Genomic DNA, 23695 nt, shown 5'->3' on the forward strand with positions numbered 1-23695 from the left:
TTCTCTGCCTCCAATTTACAAGTAGTTGGTCCCTTTCTCATCTTTCAGAGGTGATGAACCATCTCTAAGGTGCACATAGGCCTTTTACAAGACATACCTGTACTCAATGTCATCTTATAGGCACTTTCTCATCAGTATCACTTCCACTTGAGAGGGCTGCCATTTTGGGCAAAGATGAGAACTCACCACATCCTTCATTTCCGCATCTTTCCACACACACACACACAAGTCCCTTTAACTTTTAAAAGAGACATGAATTTGGGCTTCTTTCTCAAAACAAATGTGTAAAATTGCAATGTCACCCAATTTGCAAGGAAAACGTGGCTATTAATCAATTACCATATAATAGTTGGGAATAACTTTTGTTGAACCAAGCTGCCTTTAAAATAATGTGAGCCAGCTTCAATAAATACCTCATGTCCTGTACAACTTCTATTTGCAGTTGTCTGTCTCTTGATAGCAAGTACTGAGTTGGGTGTTCTAAATTTATTAACATAACCACTCATGAAGGTGGGAAAGCAACCAAGATGTGATCTGATCTAAAAGTCCCACTGGAAGAATGTCCTTGATTTACCGGACTTGATGAACTTTCTTAGCAAGCTTCTATAATTTTCAAATGTTGTTTTTCATCTATTGCAATGTCACTCAGCTGTGTTCTTGCTTCACTTAATACTTGCCTTGAATCATTAAGAATTGACAATCTGGCCTTCAGCATCTTAAATCCACATCCTTGGGGTTTTCTCTGAACAAAACTAGCAAACTACCTGTGACACTTGTCACTAACACATCCATGTGTCACACTTATGTGTAACCACTAGAATAAGCCAACAGTCAAGAAATCTCACTTCCATGTAATGTCAATGTACTGATGTACTTTAAGAAGAAACAAGATATCCATGACAGTAATTTGGCAAATATTGGAGCGGTGTGTGTGTATTTGTAAGGTCGTACAATAAATGTAAATATGCCCCAAAGACATATTTAGTCCCCCAAAAATGAGCCAGTTCTAAGCAGTTGCCTAATAGAACTTCCTTACAGTATAGTGAATAAGCAAATCTTATTTACTTATCTGGGAAAACATCAGACTTTTACCTAATTTTTTACCTGATAGAGCAGTAGGAAGTATTATTCCCACAGAAACCCACTCCAGGCCCCATTGAATTTCAGAGTTTTATCAGTTACTACTATTTTTCCCTTTTCTCTTCAATCATGAAATATCTTGTTCCAAACTCCAGGCAGGTGCTGCTTTAATTATATTTTTGCTTTCTGACAAACTGCCAATTATGTCCATTCGCCATTTACAAAATCCAGTGTTTTGTAGTTTGCCCATCATTAAACATTACCTTCCAGCGTTGCTTTGCTTCTGTCATTAAGTACTGCTTAATCTTAAATGCCAACAGTCTATAACCTGCGTAGATGGTAATAATATGGCTTTGGCAGGTGCCCAATAAAAGGACTTAGGTGCACTTAGTAAAATGGGCTATCTCTGACAAATACAAAATGCTATATTCTCTGCCAGCGTTCACATATGTAATAGATTCACAAACAAAAAATCTGATATCACATCTACCTAGTTCTGTCTACCTTATTATTGTGATTGGTTCAAGAAAACATTATGTATTGTTTATATTTTGGAAATTCTGTCTATAACCATTAGAAAATGTAAAACACAAAAGTAGAACTGAATTTGTTTTTGTTTTGCTTTGCTTTGTATTTTTTTTTACTTTTAATGGTTATTTATTTGAAGAAATGAAACTGTATGAGATTACCACTGATTGTCTGGAAAAGCTCACACAACTCTTCCTTCACTTTCAAACAACATGTGTTGAGAATCATAAAATCATAGAATTGTAGAGTCGGAAGGGACCCTGAGAATCATCTAGTGCAACCCCCTTCAATGCAAGAATCACAATGAAACCATCCCCATGGCTTCTGCAGGTAACTAAAAACACCACTGAGTTTCCCAGAAATAGTAAGGGTAAGTTGTTTAGTTATAATACAGCAACACTATAAGCTCTGCTCCGAGCTACTGCAGTGTGGACTTCTGAGATCTTTGGAACTTGCAAAAAGACTCTCCTACAGACTGCAGCAATCTACTGGGTGTATAAGGGATAAGGCGGTCTCTCGAGTAGCCTGGTCCTGAGCTGTATAGGGACTTGGAGAGAAGGACAGCAAAGCAAACTCTTTCAATTGAGCCCAGGGAGTAAAAAGTTTGAAAATGTCTGCACTAATCTGAAATTTAAAACACTAATTTAAAATGTTGATTCGAATCCATTTTCCAACAGCTTGTTGATCCTTAAAAAGCAGTCTATAGTATTTGTTCGGGTGGACCACAAGACCATGACTAAAATAGCAGAAGAACATGTTGCAGAGGCTTCTGTACAGAGTCCACTGCATCCTTTTGTACTGAAATAACATGTCTGGTAATGCATTTGGTCACAACAGAAACACCAGAATGCCCTTCCAGCTGCTTGCTTATTTCTTTGACCAAGATAAACATGATAAGACAAGGAAAATTAAGAGAAAAGGGAAGTCTGGATTGGCTTCACATGCTCTATGGCAAAAGACGCTGTGACTCTGAGTACTTTGGAAAATCTGGTGTTAAGATAGACTGATTCCAATGTGCTCTTCTAATAGAGTCAGATAATTCTAAAATGTGTGTCCAAGAAGTGAACTTCTTATGACTTTAATGAATCCTACACACCAACATTCTTAGGTGTTTATGGGTTTGTGAATTTTAAGCCAGGTTAGTTTATTAAATCAGGGAAGAGAAACTGAACTATGAACCTTTTTTTTTAAATAAAAAAAACCTGCAGGGAGGGGTGAATTGCAAAGAAAGCTAGCAGGCTAATTCAGAAAAAATGTATATTCAGTAGCTGGAAGCCATGCAGTTCCCTGTTTAAATTCAGGAAACCAAGATTACTTTTGTGCCTTTAATCAATAGATCTCCTACTGTCAAACTGAATGTGATGATCTGTGATGATGGTAGCCAAATCTGATTGATGAAATGTCATCTTTGTAGCTAAGATGAAAACATACAGGTTTTATATACTATAAGCAAAATTTGCCAGGCTGATGAACTTTATAACAGTATCTTTCCACAATAAGCGACATATTACTATGTGTTTACACAACACAGAGGACCAAGTTGTCAAACAATGATAAATCATTACTCTGGATACTTTCTGTAGGTTGCTACGGGTTTTAAATGTCATTTATGAAGTGTACTAGCAGAAATCAGGATGTTGCCCTTGGAAGATGTGATTTTCATTGAAACCTCCCCTGAATTTCAACATATATAATTTACTCGTAACCATGTTGCTTATATTGGCAAGTCTATCCCTTTATGTTCTAGAGCTTTCAGCCTAATAATGTAACTTCGCTCTCAGAAAAATATCTTGATTTACATAGACAGCAGGTTATTGACTCTGGAACCACAATGACAAAAGGGGCACCCTCAAAATTACTTAAGAGAGGAGCCTTTTAAGTTGAATACCTCTCTTCCCATCCCTTTCAGCTTCTCAGATGAGATGTATTCACTGTAAGGCAGTATCCAAGTTCTAAGTCTCCCAAAACCTGGATCCAGCCCTGCTGAGTTGCTTTATTTATTTAAACAAGTTTGCTTTGTCATATTAACAATTACAATAATATGGAAACCTCTACTATAATTTGATATGTCCTGGTTTTTCAACTGGTCACTTTTTTTTTTGGTCACCATAGAATCTATTGTATATATATATGGAAATTTGAGGCAGGAAGCAGTTTTCTAAAAGTTCCTCTATAGGCCTCCAAGCACACCACTGCAAACAGTATATTGAAATGAAATATTTCACAAACGGGAATTGGGCCATTTCGCCACCTCAGTTTCTCATCTGTATTGATGAGGGGGTGGAGAGATGCATAGAGAACCAAAAGCAGTCACGTATACTAGCCATTGCTCAGACCTTTGCCAACAACATTTAACACACACTTTAACCACTGTTGTTGTTTCTGATTAGCTACTTATTTTGTTGCTGAAGCCTGAAACTGCCAATTTCAAACACCCCTACCCTGCAGAAAGATTACTTGACCAGTACTTTCCAGACAAGCAGCTGTACAGATTTGTGTCTAAATGCATTTTAAAGCAAATGGAGAAAAAAATACTGAATGCTGATCCCAGGAAGTTTAGAACCCACAGGGCAAAATTCATATAAAATTAAGCATGTTTCAGCCATATTGATTTTGACTGGGGGGAAATTAAGCATATACAGTACTTAATTAAAACAACAGGACTGAAAAGTGCATATTATGTTACATTCTCGTAACAGAATTACTTCTAGGACTTTTTGTCCCCCTAGATTTGTTATTTGGGTCTTTCCCCCTACCTTCATTCTTCCATACAATTTATCCAACTAGCTCCATACAATCTACTTAAATATTCCCCACACCTGTATGCAAAAATGTACTGTGCACACAGACTTTTTACCTTGACTGAATTGCTGTAATAGGAGCCCTGATGGAGGAACTGAAATATTGGTTCCGCTCACCAATTTGCTCCTGTACAAGCTGAGATTCAGACTAAGCAGAAACAAGTGTAAAGAAAAATAACTGTAGAGAAATGAAAAAAGAAAGGGCAGAAACTGAAATAATATTTCAAAGTAGGAAACAATAATAAATGCATTTGTAACATTATTTGATTTCTGTGTTTGAAACAAATGTAATTTAGTGATATTACACTAGTGAATGAGTAGCAGCAATTCTAAACACACAGACCTGGGAATATTTCTCTTTGAACTCAATAGGATTGACTTCAAAGTAGACATGCACTGGACTGCACTGTCAGTAAAATCAAAATAAAAAATTGCAACTTATTATTGGCTGTATAACTCATATTGAAGTCAATTCACACCACATAACAGCAAGAGTCTGATACTGTTCAGTCATTTCTGTTGACCAAGCACTTCAACAGCCTTTAAAGGTCATAAGCATGAATATTAGTATAAGCAACAAATATAGAAATCATAATTTTAAAAATCCAATGTGTTCCTATAGTATCCAAAGATTTCATGCCTCCTCCCACAAGCCTTTAAAAAATAATTGCCCTTAACATTATGGTTTTCTAAATTTTCTCTAAGCAAATCCCACCTCACATTACTGAACATGGTCAAATTGGGTCAACTTAGAAGTGATCCCTCAAAACGCTATACCAGTAGAGCTTTCACTGAAGTGAAGATTTGCACTAGGGAAATACAGTTTTGAGGATGACAACATTAAAAAAGAACTGAGTACCAACTTGCATCATTTTTAAGGTTTCTTGTACCAAAACAGCTATGCGGGGGAGGGGGGAGGATTAGCAACTCTGATAATGATATCAAAAAGAATCCTTCACCTTTTACGAGATCAACAAGGGATTAGTTCTTGTCACTAAATGTCAGCAGATAACACTTGGAATAAAACACAGAAAACAGATTTGTGGACAGAATAAAGTTGACATATTTGGATGATGGATTTACTTTGAAGTTTCCAGCCATTGCAAGTCTAACTCTTTTAGACAAACCTCTTGCCCAAAATACCAGTCTTAACAATTGTGTGATATATTGACAAGATGACATGTTGTGTAACACAATCAAGGGAGACTGTCAAATAAAATGGAAGAATTTATTTATGGATGAAAGCATTATTTGGCAATCAAGTTGCAGTCTGAATGCAAAGTCACAGTTCCAGCTGATAATTGTTAGGTTGCTCATTAGAATCCTCCAATTTATTCCTGGGATTATTAATGAAAGCAAATATTCTTTTATCTATTCCTCCTTTCCTTGTTATCCTTCTAGCATATGCTTTAATTGTACCCTGGAATACTGAGGGTGCTGGTTTATTTAAAAGAGCAATTTGGAGCTAACATAGTAACAGCAAACCCACTACCTATAGCTTTATATCCAACAACATACAGATTGAAAACATGATTTTTGTTCACCATCCCTTTAAAATAATAAACTATGCTAGACATATTCATGGGTGACAATTTACCTGGCAGCCTTGGACTGCAATCCTAAACATACTTACTAGGGAAAAAAGACCATGGAAGCTGATTGGATTTATTCCTGACTAAATAAACATTCTTTGTGACTTTCACATGTGCCTATTGGACTTATCCTGAAAGTAGACAAACTGCAAAAGGGTGGAATACTATTCACCTATAGAACTGTTTATTACAGTTCTGTAACGTCAAAAAAGCTCATTCATTTTTTTACCAATTCATCCCTATGGTGAAGAAGTCATATTCAAGGTACAAGCACAGAATGCACATTTGCAGCATTTACTTATAACAGAAGAAGACTGTGCTTACCCTATCTCAACCCACACCAGTACATTCTCATATGCTTGGACTACTGCAATGTGCTCTACGTGGGGCTACCTTTGAAGGTGACCCAGAAACTGCAATTAATCCAGAATGCAGCAGCTAGACTGGTGACTGGGAGTAGCTGCTGGGACCACATAACACTGGCTCCCAGTACGTTTCTGAGCACAATTCAAAGTGTTGGTGCTGACCTTTAAAGCCCTAAACAGCCTCAGTCCTGTATACCTGAAGGAGTGTCTCCACCCCCATCGTTCAGCCCAGACACTGAGATCCAGTGCCGAGGACCTTCTGGTGGTTCCCTCATTGCGAGAAGTGAGGTTACAGGGAACCAGACAGAGGGCCTTCTCAGTAGTGGCAAGTCCCTGTGGAACGCCCTCCCTTCAGATGTGAAGGAAATAAGCAGCTATTTTATCTTTAAAAGACATCTGAAGGCAGCCCTGTTTAGGGAAGTTTTTAATATTTAATACTGTATTGTTTTTAACACTCGATTGGAAGCCGCTCAGAGTGGCTGCGGAAACTCAGCCAGATGGTTGGGGTATAAATAATAAATTATTATTATTATTATTATTATTATTATTATTATTATTATTATTATGCTGCAAGTAAAGAAATACCCCTTACCGTTGCTTAGTGCCAGGCTGGCATCTACCAAAATGCAGTAACAACAATAATATGCTGGTAAAACAAATGCACACAATTAACCATTCTTTGTCCACCTACTGAAATAAATGAAACTTCCACAAGAGTACAGAACTCCTTTGCATGTTCTGTTTATTTCAGTGGTGCTGGCATAGAAGAAGTTCTGGTGAATCATATCCACTCAGCATTACTGAATTAGAAGGACAAGCACCAACTAAGCACAAAGAGGTCATTTTTAAGTACCTTGGGGGAAGTGCCAAGTTCCAGGAGTGTGGGAGTCCTCTGCAATGCACCTCCACTGAGCCTTAAACTAGGAAAGATGGGGCATACAAAGTGAGAATTCTATCACATTGACTCCGACTTTTCTGCGTGGGCAATGCCAAGTGAGAATGATAATGTTACTTGGACATTCTTAGGGCCCTGGCGAATGCATGACCTTGCCACTCTGTGTAGCTGCCCCTGCCTGGAAGGCTGCCATTCAAGTGGAAGAGAATTTTATATTTCCAAGTCTTTGTCCTACTGTACATTATGATGCCAAAAATCTGTCTTTAGTTATAGTATCAATGACTCACCATGTAGAGCCCATGTCAAAGATACTAAAGTTGTTTCCATATTGCTCTAATTAAACTATCATGTCTGTGCAAGAGAATGTTATCGTAGGATAATAGTATCCTGCTGCTACATAAATGCCAAAGCAAAGCTGGAGACATTTAAGGCAAACTCTTGAAGCAAAATATTTACTTTCAGAACAGGAAACATCAATTCACTCCTCCATCTTTTATTATGGAGACCAATGCCCCACTCCCAAACATACTTGCATGCACGAGAATTACATTTAAAAAGTTGGACTTCCCTGCATTTAAATATACCTTAGGACTGAGTTAATAATTCCTATTCAGTTTAATAAATAAATACAGTAAAATATGTGTAAGAGAATAAATATTTATCACTTTGTGAGCTGGATATATACATGTACTATTGTAACAAACGTACACCAAACAGTTGCATCCTTACTGCCCAGCTTATGATCAATTGAGAAAAAGCAGCATTGATTGCTGCTTGGGAGGAACTATTTTTGTTGGAAACGTTGTGCAGGAGAAAAGGGTTAAATCCCCACTTTCCATGTGCTATTGCCCCATTCTCTGTGGCTGCATTTTTAAGAATATATTTATAGGGACACGGGTTGCGCTGTGGTCTAAACCACTGAGCCTAGGGCTTGCCGATTGGAAGGTCGGCAGTTTGAATCCCCGCGACAGGGTGAGCTCCCATTACTTGGTCCCAGCTCCTGCCAACCTAGCAGTTTTAAAGCACGTCAAAGTGCAAGTAGCTATTTACCGCTCCAGCGGGAAGGTAAACGGCGTTTCCATGCGCTGCTCGTTTCGTCAGAAGCAGCTTAGTCATGCTGACCCAGAAAAACTGTCTGCAGACAAATGTGAGCTCCCTTGGCCAGTAAAGCGAGATGAGCACCGCAACCCCAGAGTCATTCACAACTGGACTTAACTGTCATGAGTCCTTTACCATATATATATATATGTGTGTGTGTGTGTGTGTGTGTAAACACACACACACACACACACACACACACACACACACACACACACGGCAGTTTACAACATAAAAACACAAACATACATACCATAGTAACAAACTTTATATACTAAATGCAATGATTTAGTAACAAACAGCAAATATAATAAATGCAATCATAGATATATGTAGTTTGACCCTAAGAATACATAACCCAAACATTGTAGTGACTTAATATGCAGTCATCCTTAAAGGCCATCCTCTGAACCCCTGTTTAGGTGGGTGGTGACTGAAGAGATGGCCAGCTTGATTGCTCTCCGCAGAGAGCGTTGTCGGATGGCAATTTTGACATCATTTTAGTGCCAATACTTTTTTTTTTTTTGCCTGACATTTTTGTCATTTGGTATAAGCTGGCTGTAGTTTATTTATCTGTTCTGCTGAATTTAAACATTGCTTTTAGCTGTTGCTCTCTGTCATTTTATCTCTTTGATTGCTGTTAGTTTTATATTTATTGTTATTATGGTATTTTTTTGCTCCTATTAACATTGCTTTAAGATACCATGGAAGCTTTAGTGAGCAGCAGCATAAATATAAAATAAAAGTAATTATATTTTATGCGGCCAACGTACTGAGGTTGAATCTGGACAAGACAGAAGTACTGTTTCTGGGGGACAGGGGCTGGGCAGCTATGGGGGATTTCCCTGGTCTTGAACGGGGCAATTGTGCCCCTGAAGGACCAGGTGCACATGGTCATGAGTATTTTATAGCATAACTGCAATATAAATTATATACAGTTTTCCCTTTAGTTTACCGTGACCCAAAGTCAACTTCTTGTTGAGTCAAAGGTGCACAACACGTTCTGACTTGAGCATATGAGTGGGTATTATACGGAAAGGTTAGGATGGCCCTGCGAGAGGACTGGAGAGAGGACAGAGAGAAATGTCAACTTAAACCAAACCCCTGCAATGCAGAGATTCTGCCCACAGCTGTCCCTGTGTGGCCTTGAACCATGAACCTTCTAACAGCCAACCACCAACAGCCAGACACATTGACCTATTGGTCTCCATGTTTGGAGCCAGGCCCATCCCACCTGCTATTCCTTTTTATTGCATCCTGTTTTCATCATGTTAACCGCAACACTCACTGTCAGAATCAAACCCAATCCACTTGTTAGTCCCAGCCAGGTGCAAACTACATTTACTTGCAAATGATACGAAGTTCTGTTCTGTTTTAAAGAAAAGCAGTCTCAGGAGGCTGTGATTTTGAGTGGAGGAGAAACACCCTTCATTTTTTGCTTTCAGTCTTCTTGAACTATTTTCAGTAGCAGCTCCTGGAAAAATGATGACCTGGATGCACCCTAAAACTAGAATATATAGTAAACAGTAAAAGCTATACATCTCAGACATGAAGGCAAACCCTTAATAAGGAGGAAAGCTTTTTAAAAAAATTCTTTCTCATGTTTCCACATTAATCATTTTACCTTCATGCTACTCATCATATCTTCTGTCAAGAAATGAACTTTCTACCGAAACATCTCCATTCTTGCGGACCAGAGATATTAACTATTAATATGGTGAAACATGAAATACCAGTTTGTAGAGAGAAAGCTGAGCATTTTATTCTTTCATGGTTTAATTTAGTCATCAAAGGTTACTCACTCTCATGTTTATAAATTATATAGAGCAGAACTTAACTCCCCCAGATTAACCTGTTTGGAAATAATAGATTATGAAAAGGGAGGTTCATAACCTTTAAATATCCAACCAGCCTCATTTATGAGGCCACCCCCCATTCTTTCCAGAATCTACAGCTCAGAAAAGAAAATATATTTTTTTAGATGAAAGATGAGAAGCAAAAGAAGATGGTACATTTACATTTCAGCTGAAAGCTACATGTTTTTACATCTAGTAATCTCATACTTTTTTAACGGGGTAGCCATATTCTGTAGGGATGCGGGTGACGCTCTATTCTGTATTCTTTGGAGACTACCCTTTTCTCCACAAAATGGCGTAGAAGTGTATTTTTCAACTCAATCAGATCCTTCACGTGTATGGTGAAGAGTCATAATAATCACAAAGTTGATGTCATCTAGCAGTAAAGGATGTAAGTTATGGAGTACATATACTCAGACATAGGTGAGACAAAATCAAAGAGATATTATTTCTGTATAGAGGTGGGTGAAAAGGCAGCAAAATTATACAGAAATAGGAAACTTCATTTCCATAAACAGAGTATAAAAGGGTTGAGAATATCTTGAGCCACCTTGTATTACTTTTACAATGTCAAGTATTTAGAGTGTACCCACAACCCAGTTCCTCAGTGTAGTTAGTAATTCTAAATTATGACATTTCCAGGCACTCCAACATTTAACTAACAAAAAGAGCAGTTGCAATTTAGAGCAGCAAAAATATTCATATGGTTGTGTGCGGGAACCATTACTTCCTTCATCATGATGCAGGTTATTGTACTTAATTTTGAGGAACCTGTAACATCCATTCCAACATTCTATAAAATTTACAATATCCAAAGATGTCTTACAAGTATTAATAAGGTCTAATGGTATAAACTTCAACGGAATTTACAGAGCACTGGCTGCTATACCAGTCTATTTGGAAGAAGGTCAGTTGTATGTATGTATAGAATTGCAACTTAGTTCCTTCTACATAAAAATTCTTAGATCATGCAAGAAGGCTACATAAACAAATATTATTATAATTCCTGTGATGTAAAGTTAAGCTAGTTATAAAGTAGTTAAATATTCTGGACAGTGTCACTCTTACAGTTCAGATCCTACTCAGTAATTATAGAATATAAAAATCATGTCAATCCAAGCTCTTAAGGACAGAAAAAGTACCACATTCCAGCACTACATATTACTGGAAGAACACATCAGTTTAGGAAGCAAAGAAGAATATTATTATTATTTTGTTTATTTACTGAATTTATATGCTGCCCTTCATCCAGAGCTCACAGGGTGGTTTACAACATAAAAACACAAAACATAATAATTAAAAAAAACTACAACCCCCTCTCCTCATGGAACAACTAAGTGGTTGTCTGCTGGAGACAAAACAAAATGTTCCTTATCCCTTTCAACAACTAAAGCAGGGGCAGGGCAATTAGTTGCAATTAAGTGACACATCCTAGCTTGTGACACAGATGAATGATCTGAAGCTTTTGTAACTTCACACAGGGGAAAAAATCTTCTTCTTTCATTCTTCCTAACATTGTTTGCTTTACTTCCCCTTCACTTTCAAGCTCCTCTTGCTTTTCTGCTCTGCTTTCCATCTTTTTCTCATGTCACCACTAGCAAAAATCTATACTGATACTGATCCTTACACAGGGAATTATAGCTCTACTACACTATGTTGCCATAGTTAAATGTGGAAACATTAGGCAGACTCTTACCAATTTGTAGCTGGTGGTCAATGATTGAAAAATTCAAGATCCAGGATATCTTATGTCCAAGATACAGCAATAACAGGGTTTCCATAAGCCATCTAAAATTTTCTGAGCTGTTTTGGAACTGCTATACTACTTGAAAAGCTAACTGAGCATAAGCTTTCATCAAGAACAGTTAGTCTGAAACAGTAATGGTGGACAAAGACTACCTAGCAGAACCACAATTTTTCCCTGTCACTAACTACATGTCCTGGGCCCACATTACTGGGTTTCTCCAAGGCTGCATACACACAATACGTTTAGAGCAGTGTTTCCCAACCTTGGGCCTCCAGCTGTTTTTGGACTACAATTCCCATCATCCCTGACCACTGGTCTTGCTAGCTAGGGATGATGGGAGTTGTAGTCCAAAAACAGCTGGAGGCCCAAGGTTGGGAAACACTGGTTTAGAGCACATTTTAAAAGTCCAGGGACCAGAAGTTCATTAAGTGTGTTGGGAATTGCAGTTCTGTGGGGATTCTTTGGGAAAGTGATGTGTTTTAAATGTATGGTGTGCATGTCACCCAATATGGCTCCTAAACCTAGTAACACTTTATTCAAGACAAATTTTGGGGTCCCACACAATCTAGCATATTAACGTAATCTGAACCCTATTACTTGTGGTAATTACTGTTTGACCAAATCATGTGGGTATTGCTCAAACACAAGTTGGAAATGCATACAGAAGAGCAGTGAGGTGAGACCTGTTATACTTTAAGCATAGGCAGGTCCAAGCAGTACAAATGAAAAATGAAAAATTCTGCATTAACTAGGGCAGAATTGAACGGATTGGTTGGGCCTGAACACGGAAAGCCTGCCTTCAAATCCCTGCTTGGCTATGAACTGCCCTGGGCAGATGTTTCAACTGAAACTCCCCTCGCCATTGTTGTCAGGGCAAAATGGGATAGTTAGGAATTTTGGGTGGGGGGAAGAAGTGTTGGGAGGGGTTGCAATTCCAGAAAGCAAAGCAAGGAATATGTGACTCTCTCCCCCTCAGGGTAACGGCTCCCGGCTAATGTGACATTTGTTTGGTTCTTGTTCCTCTACACCAGGATGCAAAGGTGATGAATGAATGACAAGGCATCCTAGTGCATAGCCTGGCAATGGTGGAGAGGAAGGGCAGGTGGCAAGGCTTAAGCCTGCCTGCAAGCCGTGTCCTTTGGGCTGGAAGCATTTCCCTCTAATTCAAAATGAGCGGCGGGCAGCTCTGGCTGAGAGCATTACTCAGGGCCAAGCTAGACCTGAAACTGATTGTGGGACTAACAATTAAAAGCGTGTGTTTTATTTCTGTCCTGGAAATGGTAACCTGGGGACGGAGAGATGGGGGGGGGGCAGGTGTTCTAAAATAAATGAACAAAATCCTTCTCTAAAAGTGCTATCTGAATATCGGATGACGACTCCAGACCTTCCAAGTGTCCCTGTTTTCCAGTGACAGTCTGGGATTTACAGAAGCCATCCCAGTTTCTGATTTTATCCTGGAATGTCCCGCTTTTTCTTAGGATGATCCTATTTTTGTCAGAGAAATGTTGGCGGGTATGGAGTTAGGTGACCCTGAAGCCAAGGAGATAAGTAACTATACAACCTTTAGAAGACTTCTGAAGGCAGCCCTGTATAGCAAAGTTTTTTAATGTTCAAGTTTATATATATATATATATATATATATATATATATATATATATATATATATATATATATATATATATGGCTGGGGCAACCCAGTCAGATGGGTGAGGTGCAATTATTATTGTTGTTGTTCTTGATTTCATTTTCTTGATTTCATTTTTTTTTAATGTTCAGTGTTTTATTATGTTTATATATGCACTGTACAGATGGCTGCAGTATAAATATTATTATTATTATTATTATTATTATTATTATTATTATTATTATATAGGATGTCCCTATTTTCATCAGAGAAATGTTGGAGGATATGGAGTTATGTAACTCCTTAGCCAAGGACATAAGCATATATGTATGTACAGCGAAGGAGATAAGTATATAGATACTATAGGGAAGTTTCTTTTAAAAATGTTTAATGTTTTATGTTTTCATACATGTTGGCAGACTGGCTGGGGCAACCCAGTCAGCTGGGCAGAGTATAAATACCAACGTTACTGTTTTGATTTTCACAATTGAATAGAACGTCCCTATTTTCACCGGAGAAATGTAATTTATTTATTGGCGGGGGGGGGGGGAGAGAGAGAACCACCACTTCTATAGCTAAACTCGACGACTGAGGGAAACGCATTTAAGTCACTGCCGTCTATGGCTTCCCTCGCCCCCCGCGTAAGAGAACGGCGCCAGAGCTGACCCAGGAGAGGCACAAAAACTGAAGCTATGAGCCGCCCTTCCTTCCCTCTCCCCATATATATCTTTATATTTGTGTGTGTGTGTTTTATATTCTCCCTTCACGCATAGCGACCTCCCCTCCCTTTGAAGCCCTCAGGTGCGCGAGACGCCTGGGCGCTGCCCGCTGGCGCGCAACGGCTGAAACGAGGCGCGCGCGGCTTTTTTCTCGGGGGGGGGGGCGGGAGGGGGGAGGGGGCAGCGCATCTCTGAGGCGAGGGCGACGAGCAGAAACCCAACGGGCGGCTCTCGGCTGCCTCGCGGGCTCCTCCTCGCTGGCGTCAGCGCCGGGCGCGAGCTGCCAACCAGCTGCTCTGCTGACGTCACGGCCCATCCTTTCGCTCTCTCTTCTCGCTCTTTCCCTCCCGCCGCCCCCACGTGCTGGACGGGAGAGTAAAGTTTGTTGTTTTCTCCCGTCGCCCGTAGCGACGCGATGCCCCCAGCCCCGCCTCTCGGGGGGGGGTGGCTGTGGTGGTGGGCGGGGCTCCCGCGGAGGTGGGCGGGGCGGGCGGGAGAGTTTATAAGTCAGCCTGAGGCGGGCGCGCGGCTTGACAGTTCGCAAAGGCCGCGGTCGGCGAAAGGAGCGGCGGCGGCGGCGGCGGCGGCGGCGGGAGGAGTGGAGAAGCCTGAGCGCGTGACGGGGAAAGAGAGAGAGGGAGACCGAGGCAGCGCGCCGGCCCCGCCCGTCAGTTAGCGCAGCCAGCCAGCCAGGGACGTGCGGCGGTGGCTGCGGGAGACTCCCGGACTCCCCTCATGGCAGCGGCGCGAGCAGGGAATCCCCGGGAACCGTCTCGCGCCTTCTTCCAGCCGCTGCTCGCGCTGCAATCTGCTGCAACAGCTCCGTGGCGGGGCTGCTCCTCATCGTAGGAGAAGCTCGTCCTTCGGCTTTTTAATTTTTTTTAATATATATTTTTCTAAAGTTTCTGGTTTGCTTTTTTTTTTTGCAACCCAAAGGACAAAAGTTAACAACATCCCGTTGCAGTATATATAAATACATATATCTATATATCTATATCACACTAATAATTCTATACTTCTGACCTCCGACCAAGCACCGGCCCTTGGCACGTTAATGAGGTGGGTGATGTTTCCCCTTTTTCCATTTTTTCTACCCCCCTTCTTCCCTTTGAGGATGCTTGGATCTGAACTTTGAGCATGCCAGAACCGAATTTGGATATTTTTTTTTCTTTGATTGCGTTCTGTCTGTGGATGAACCCAGGGCTTCGCCGGTTTATTTCACCCTTCTCCCTTCTGACGTTTCTGCAGGCAGCCGCCCCACGGCGAGTTTGACATGGCTCTCAGCGGCACCCTCCTCCCTTCCATCGCCACCTTCGCAGCGGGCACGGCCGGCAGGGAGAAAGCCTTGAGGCAAGCAGGTGCCAGTAACGTGAGTACACAACCAAGGCAGGGCAGTTGTGTGTGAATGCTGGCGGGGGGGGGGGTTACTCAGGGATCAAACTAGTGCTAGAGGAGCTCAGCTCCCCCAGAACCTGCGTTTTTGCTTTTAATGGGACATGAGAATGACCTTCAGCACAGGTGTGGAGTGCATTTCTTCCACCAAAGAAACACTGAATCAAAGAATCCCTCAAGCTCCTGTACTGGTGGAATGGGATTCCACGTTAGGGTGGTGCTTCTTGATGGGCTTAAGCCCCACTATCTTTTTTTTTTTTAAAAAAAGCTAAAGCATTTGGGGTTGGGGTGGGATGTTAGAAGATGGAGGAGATTCCTATAATAGGATGGAATGTGGAAGTTGATCAGGTCTCAACAGAGTTTGAATGAGACATCTTTAAAAAAACAAAATCCCGGTCTTGTTCGAAAAGGGAGCTATTCCACCCTTTACAATTGTGAAAGCACACACATGGGGGGTGTTGCAATGTAAATGTATATTCTAACAGCAGCTGCGGGGATATGATCCCCACCTTTTTTTTAAAAAAAAAGCAGCACTTTCATCTGACTACAGTACTCTTTTGCTCTGTTGTTCCCTAGACCCTCAGAATATGTGTAGGCACAATTTAGGAAAATGCTCTTACCTTCGGCAGGGGCGTAGCTACTCCCTGAAGTTCATTCTGTAATGTGGGATGATAGGGGGAAAGAGAAACTGGGATAGATAGATCTGCTTTACCAGATCTGTGCTGCAGTAAATAAGCTGAAATATGCAGTGTATCGCAACCCAGAATCATGGGTGTGGATACATATGTTTTAATACATGGGCAGCCTTGGGAAATATGCACACCTACTCATGTGCTTAGGTTAACTTTTTGTTCGCTTGTCTCAAGCTGATGGCTTGTACCTGCAGCTGCTGTTGTATAATGCATGCTGCTTTAGAAAACGCCTACGTGTGTTTAATATCAAATGCAGGCAATGTGATTAACATTGTGCGTGCAGTTTTTGTTGATTTGTATTTTTGTGCTCCTTTACAACAGCAGAAAGCCACATGATACCTTCTCTTTTTTAAGTCATGTAAACTCATTGTTTCTCAGTAGTGTCTAAAACATTGCTTTACTAATAAGTAGGTAAATGTAACTTGATTATAAGGGCATATATGTGACTATACATAAGCTTAGGTATAGTCACATAAACAAACATAAATTTGCTAACTGGTGCCTTTAATTTTATCACCACGTCTTGTAAATTTTTGCAGGCAAGTTCTTGAACAGACAGTTGGAAAGTTAAAGACTTAAAAAATTATTCCATCTAAACCTTGCAACTTCAGGCTTTACAGTAAAAGTCCTGACAATCCTTTGAACCCGTAAATTAATATTACAGTGCCCCCCCCCAAAAAAAACCCCACACACCATGTAGCACAGAATGGAGAGGGAAAATGAAAGTTCTCTGCAACATGTCGTGACTTGACAATTGCCTAGTTTGCCTTAAAAGCACATATATCAGAAGTCAAGAGACTCCCAATTTATTCCCCTCTCCCGCAGTGTGTGTTATTTAAGTATTTTCAACACATGATAAAATAGGGGCTTGACTATTTCCAGGGTTTCGTTTCACAGTCCTGCAATTCTGCAGCTGATTGCATTGGGCCATGCGGCTACTGCTTTGAACAGACTGACAGGTTCACTTCAATCAGCAGAGGACTGTCCCTTGTTGTGTTGTGGCAACTCAGTTGTGTCCCAAAGAGTTGTCTGTGAAAGACTTCTCCCCGTTTTGGTGGTCACCATGTTTTGCTCATGCCTAGGTTTTCCTATACCTTTCCTGCTTTGCGAAACTCGAAAGTTTGGTGTGCTTTCACCAGCACTGTTTTCTCCTTTTTTTACCAACACCGGTTTTTTTTCTTCTTTTTCTGCCCACAGAAGTGGCGGGAGGAGCTCTCTCACCTCAAGCGGATTCCCTCTGTGTTCACAGGACGGCCTTACGACCTCTCTTCTGAACTGGAAAGCAGCACCACAAACAGCAGCAGTGGGGCTATGTCAAGGCGGGAGACGGAGGAGTTGAACGAGCTTCTGGACTTTGACTTCATCCTCTCCAACTCCCTGATGCCCCAGGAACAACCCACGGCTGCTGCCGCAGCAGTAGTAAGCACCGCTCCTGGCCCCTCGCCCGCCGTCACGAGCAGCAACTGCCCAACAGTTACCACTTGCGACTTCACCTACCAACTGCAAAGGGGCGATCACACCGGAGGAGGAGGGGGAGCTATGCTGTACAACAGGGAGCAGGCCCCGGCTGCCCCGTTCAACCTGGCTGATATCAACGACGTCTCCCCTTCCGGTGGATTTGTAGCTGAGCTGATGAGGCCAGATCTGGACCCAGTTTATATGCAGCAACAGCAGCAACAACAACAACAACAGCAGCAGCAGCAGCAGCCATCCCCACTGGGCAGCCTGCATGGCAAATTTGTGGTGAAAGCCACCGTGAACATGGGGGAATACAACAACCACATCAGTGTTAGCAGCAAGAACAACCCAGCTGCTGCAACCTCCCCTTGTTCAGATGGATCTGTGCAGCCTCCTATTTATAACCATGTACCCAGAATGTGCCAAAAAATCAAGCAGGAGGCTGCCCCTTCCTGCACCATTGGCCAATCCCATGGGAATACTCAGAGGGCGCAGCAACACGATTTTCCCTTGGGGCGCCCACTGCCTAGCAGGACTAACCCTCCCTTGACTCCAGAGGAGCTGATGAACAGCAGAGACTGCCACCCCTCCCCGCAGGGCTTAAGTCACCCAGCTCTGCCGCTTCCTCCAGGCTACCACCCTGGCCCGGGATACCCTCCTTTTCTCCCAGAGCAGCTGCCACCAAGCGCGCTCCAGTATCAAGGTCAGTCTCACTATCTAAATGTTTTTGGAGAGCCTGTAAATATGCCTCGCTTGGTACAAGGGATGATGCTGACTCCGCCCTCTTCACCTCTAGAGCTGATGCCTTCTGGGAGCTGCCTCGCCGAAGAGACCAAGCCGAAGAGGGGGCGGCGGTCATGGCCCAGGAAAAGGACCGCCACACACACATGCGACTATGCGGGTTGCGGCAAAACGTACACAAAGAGCTCACACCTCAAAGCACACCTTCGGACCCATACAGGTAAGCCCTGCTCAGCTGTGCTGCCAGGGTCCCAGGCATCCCTTATCTCATGCCCTTATCTCAAAAGCAAATCTCTATAGCCCAACATCAGCTGTGTAAAGGGTTTTGTTTTGTTTTTGCACACCCCACCCCACCCAACCTAGTAGGGTTGTTGTATGTGGCTGGAAAGAGGTTTTTCCAGAGAGCTGGCATTTGTATGAAAAAGGCATGTTTGCCTGTGGTGCCATATGCATTTGCCCCGCTGTAACGCTGTGCACAGGTTTTGCAAGTCTTCCAGAAGCTTGTGAAACTTGTTTGGTGATATGGTGTTGGGACACACAAAAAAGGAGTCTGCATATTCTATATGCAGCGATGCCTCGTTCATTCCTCTTTTTAACTGCCTTGCTGTGCAATCCCATCCATGTTCGCTCAGAAGTATCCCACTGTGCTTTGTAAGTGAGCTGCTGTGCTAATTGCGCCCTTAAACTCCTGCATCTCCATCAGTCTGAGAGAATCATCATTCTCATGTACCCATGTATACATCTTTTCTCACACTCTAGTTAAATAGGTTTTGGTGGTTTTGGAAATATTAAAACCTGCCAGCCTGTCTAACAGAGGCAAAGGCAGGATGAGGATACACACCCTGAGCAACAACACCCCCCTCAACCTTTTTTTTGGGGTGGGGTACCTTTGTGGTATCCATTTTAAATAGTTTCATTCCACCAGTGTATTAAAATATGCATATCTGTGGCTGCAACCAAGATAAGAATTTAAATAGCGGGAGCCATTAAATATATGGCTTTGCTTACAGATCGGAGGAGTTCGTTAAAATGTCTCTGAATGTTTCAGCCACAGCAAAGGAATTGTTTTGCAGACGTGCAAGATTTTCTTGCCTGACCCTGGCCATGTGGCTAGCTAATTACAAGGTAGCTAGAAGTCCAGAGTGAATTAAGCATGTTTATGCTGATAACACCACTGAGGTGTTTCTTTTGGGGGAATGGAAATTGCAAATAGCCATAATTCATTTATTTTGTTGGACTTGTTGCTTCTTGGCTAAAGAGCTTAGTCTCATTTCGATTTTCTCTAAATCAACAAATGTTAGCTAATTGGCTATGATCTTGGAGACCAACTTCTAATTTGAGACTGTTTTGACTTCAGGGAAAGCAGGGCAGCCCTCCCACAAACTGTTATATTTAATTTCTCCTCAATTCTGTTGTATAAAACGGCTGCCAGTTAGCAACAGACTTGGTTAATTAGCTTCGGAAAACATCCAGTTCTGGATTTTCTAGCCAGCCATATAAAGTGATAAAAATAACCAACAGACTTAGTTCTTGCTGCTGAAGTTTATACGTTCATCTTACTATGAAATAATTTTTTACTCACAATAATTTACCTTGCTTAACACATTCACTTGGAAATTAAGTCCCCCAGTGGGACTCAATTAAGTCCCCCAATGGGACTTAATTGTGAGTATTTGTTTTTCAATTAAATTTGCCAGAACTTGAACATCTTTTCTAATTAATAATAATTAGACTCTCTTAAGAAAAAAAGGGTGTTATGAGTAAAAGTATAGCAGGTAATCTGTTAGTTCATTGAAGACAGGCTTAGCTCTGAATAAGCAAGTTTAGGAGTGCCTTGTTACGTGTTAATAGTGTTAAAAGCCTAGTTTTTAACATGTATACCTGGAAACAGATTCACTGATTTAAGTGGCGCTTTCACTTGTGTACAGGTATTCTTATTATTATTAGCATCAGCAACAACAATTATTAGTTGTACTACTCATAAAATTGACTCAAACTGACTTACAAGCATGATTTAAAATACTAAAGCTAGGGCATAAAGAATAAAGTTAGGGCACTGTCAGCATGGTTAAAATGCATTGAACAACACTGTTTCAGTATCTCCAAACTGCTTTGAGAACATTGACTTTCAGAGAAACTTCTGATTGGTGTCAATTTCCGCATAAGTTCTTGGTTTGATTATATATATAAAAAGGAGGGTGTTTGTTAAGTTTGACAGTGAAGGACTGCAAATAGCTTTCCGTCATTTTCTTTAGTTCCCTGAAAAGTGTGGCTGTGACAACAGTTTGATTGCTAAGCTTACCTGAATGGGTGCAGGTTTCCTTTGTAGTCTGAATACTTACATGCAACATTAATTTTGGAAGCAGTCAAGGCAGAGATCGAGAAACAAAGTATTGTGATTTAACATACTGCCAAGCAATCATTGAAAAAAATGTCCCTTAGATGTTTATGCTTCTAGATATGTCCTCATTTTATGTAGGCTGGTGACAGATGTTAGTGTGCGAGAATTGGTGGTACAAGTGAGGCATTGTTACCTGTAGTGAACACCAGCTTTGCAAACTAGTTTAATAATACTAGTCCACAGATAATTTTGCTTGCCTAGTCATTTGTGATCAAAAGAAAAACAACAGCAAAGTTTTGCAAAGTTTTCCAGCTTCGTTACCCAGAGGCAATTCTTATTAGCCACAGGTGGCTAGGTATGTGGGTACATTATTTGCAAGCCTGTTTGTTTTATGCCACCGTTCATGGTCAAACGGGTTCTACAGGTTTTTAGAAAACCTGCAGAACTGTTGAAGAGGAATGATTGAGGGATAGGTGTACGCACACCACGGAAAATGCTTCTTATACCACCTTCAGCATTTTGAGGGAAGAAAACTATTGTCTCGCCAGCTGAATAAATATGCATGAGATTTTTTCCTTTTCTAATTTGTTCAGCTATAGCGGCTAATGTGAAGCTATAATGACAATAGTCTGATCCTAGGGAAAACTGTCTGTAACGGTGATTGCTGGAACAAACTTATATTTATTGAATCGTATGATGCACCTATACCTGTGAAGGATACAGAAGTAATTGATATGGTTCTTTATTTCTGAAGGTGAGAAGCCCTATCACTGTGACTGGGAAGGTTGTGGCTGGAAATTTGCCCGCTCTGATGAACTCACGCGTCACTACAGAAAACACACGGGGCACCGCCCATTCCAGTGCCAGAGGTGTGACAGAGCGTTTTCCAGGTCTGACCACCTTGCCTTGCATATGAAAAGACACTTTTAAACAGGACGTGGTGAACTTTTTCCTTTACTGCCATGAGAGATTCAGTATTTGACAGCACAAAAGACTGTCTTCTGCCAGAGGGGAGAACTCCACTTTAAAGCACTACAAAGAACCCCAGCGAGGTCTTTCCAAAAAGAAAGCGTGGAATTAAAGAAAAGACGAGACAATTGTGGAACTTTTATAGGGGGACAATGACTGGATCTTGTATCATTCCATTTTTTTATTGTTATTGAAAAATCTGACTTGAATCTTTCTGGACTACAGATTGCCAAGGATTGACTGGAAGTCAAGGATATCAGGGTTAAAACGAAACTGTTGAGGGTGGGGAGAATGGGAGATTACGTAGGGAGATGATGGGTGAAGACAGGTGTAACGTTGTAGAGCGGTGGGGGCTGTTCAGCTATGGCAGTTTCTTCATCTCATTCAGTCTAAATGACTCCCCCCCCCTACTTTGCCAAGGTTGAAGTCCAAAAAACATGTTTGTGCAAGGTTGCCACAAAAGCTAATGCTGTTCTGCTAATGCGCTTGTGACTTCAGAGACACCTTCTCTCTCTTTTTCTTTGCCCACCACCCAAATTCCTCAAGCAATTTTGCAACAGTTCTAAAACTTTCACTTTTTTAAGGAGAAGAGAGAATGTGTGAAGGTACAACTTGCACTTACCTTTATTTTATTTTTAAAGCAAGGGGAAACGGACAAAACTGACACCAAACCTCACCATTTAACTTCACAGAGGATAAATGTCGTGCAAAGTGGGGGGAAATGAGGGGGGAGGTTGCCTCACACCATGGCTGAAGAATCCACTGTGACTTCTCTTTAAATGCTATGTCTGTCTTCACCCTAAATTCCCTTAAGATTTATTTTCAATGCAATATTGTAAACATGTTGTAGTCTTGCAATTTCTTTTTCCTTAAAAAAAAAAAGCCATTACTAAACTATGTCAAATGAGGAAGAAGAAATTCAGGTACAGAGTTATGGTTAAAGGTCTATTTTCATGGTGCTGAATGACTTTTGGTTCTTAAGGTACCAAAAATGCCAAAGTTCTCAACTGCTGCATATTTGACAAGGAAATACGTTTGTCTTCCGATCTACAGTTAATGATGACCTAAGTCAGGTTGATAAATCTGGCTTATTTGTGTTTGTCTCTCTTTTAATCTTCTATGCAGACAGTCTGTAATGCACTGTGGTTTCAATGTGCAATAATTTGTACAATGGTTTATTCCCAAATATGCCTTAAGCAGAACAAATATTTTTTTTCTATATGGTTCTTTACATAATAAATATGTAATATAAATTTAAGGAGACTTCTATTTTGTATATTTGTAAACTATGAAGTGAAAAATGAACATTTTGTCAGAGTTTGTATTTTGCATATTCATTTTTGCTGAAAATAACTTTTAAATAAACCTATTTTATCTGAGTGCCTTTTCCTTCTTTCTGAATCACGTTGCATTTAAAGAGCTGCATTTAAGCAGCGTTTTATAGAGCAGTAGTGCTTACTATCTAGCTCTATGCGTGTTTACAACCCCTGTTGAGTTGCTTACTCCTAAAGGAAATTACTCTAGGTCGAAATTCAGTGGATAATTATTATGGATAATACTGGCTTCATTTTTTCCCCATATTGTTGTTTCCTTAAAACAACCCTGACCATGAGTTTAACCCTGGAGAGCCAGAGATGCTTAACTGGGTATCTTTAATACTGATAATCCAACCAAATAATTAAAGCAGAGGCAGAAAATGAGATCAAGAGGCCAAAGTTGGCCAAGGTAACAGTATTGCTTAGCACTTTGAGTAAAGTGTTTGATTTTTGTACGCCATTCCTCGACGATAACCCTGTA

General features: G+C 40.9%; 1 protein-coding gene and 2 long non-coding RNA genes across 7 annotated transcripts in view; 2 read left to right on the plus strand and 1 right to left on the minus strand.

Moving 5' to 3' along the window:
- LOC309332623 overlaps window positions 1-23695 on the plus strand; it is a 194495-nt gene that overhangs the window by 103293 nt on the left and 67507 nt on the right. The gene's annotated exons all lie outside the window — the stretch shown is intronic.
- Window positions 1777-8499, minus strand: LOC309332589. 2 transcript variants are annotated; one of them, XR_014152212.1, is made up of 4 exons: window positions 7220-8499; window positions 4466-4557; window positions 2924-3022; window positions 1777-2144 (listed from the first exon to the last, which is right to left on the minus strand). It is a non-coding gene; the product is annotated as an uncharacterized lncRNA (long non-coding RNA). The 2 variants fall into 2 exon arrangements; XR_014152213.1 differs by having other exon boundaries at window positions 1777-3022.
- On the plus strand, window positions 14861-23277 carry KLF4 (KLF transcription factor 4). 4 transcript variants are annotated; one of them, XM_081845271.1, is made up of 5 exons: window positions 14863-15364; window positions 15554-15674; window positions 17587-18550; window positions 18644-18808; window positions 21684-23277. In XM_081845271.1, exons 1-5 carry the CDS (start codon window positions 15360-15362, stop codon window positions 21857-21859), a joined length of 1431 nt encoding a protein of 476 aa, XP_081701397.1. In that variant the 5' UTR covers window positions 14863-15359; the 3' UTR covers window positions 21860-23277. The 4 variants fall into 4 exon arrangements, with proteins under 4 accessions (XP_081701395.1, XP_081701396.1, XP_081701398.1 ...); XM_081845269.1 differs by having other exon boundaries at window positions 14861-15364; window positions 17587-18808; XM_081845270.1 differs by having other exon boundaries at window positions 14861-15364; window positions 17590-18808.

The sequence above is a fragment of the Podarcis erhardii genome (genome assembly GCF_964252035.2).
Source record: "Podarcis erhardii genome assembly, chromosome: 17".
Lineage (NCBI taxonomy): Eukaryota > Metazoa > Chordata > Lepidosauria > Squamata > Lacertidae > Podarcis > Podarcis erhardii.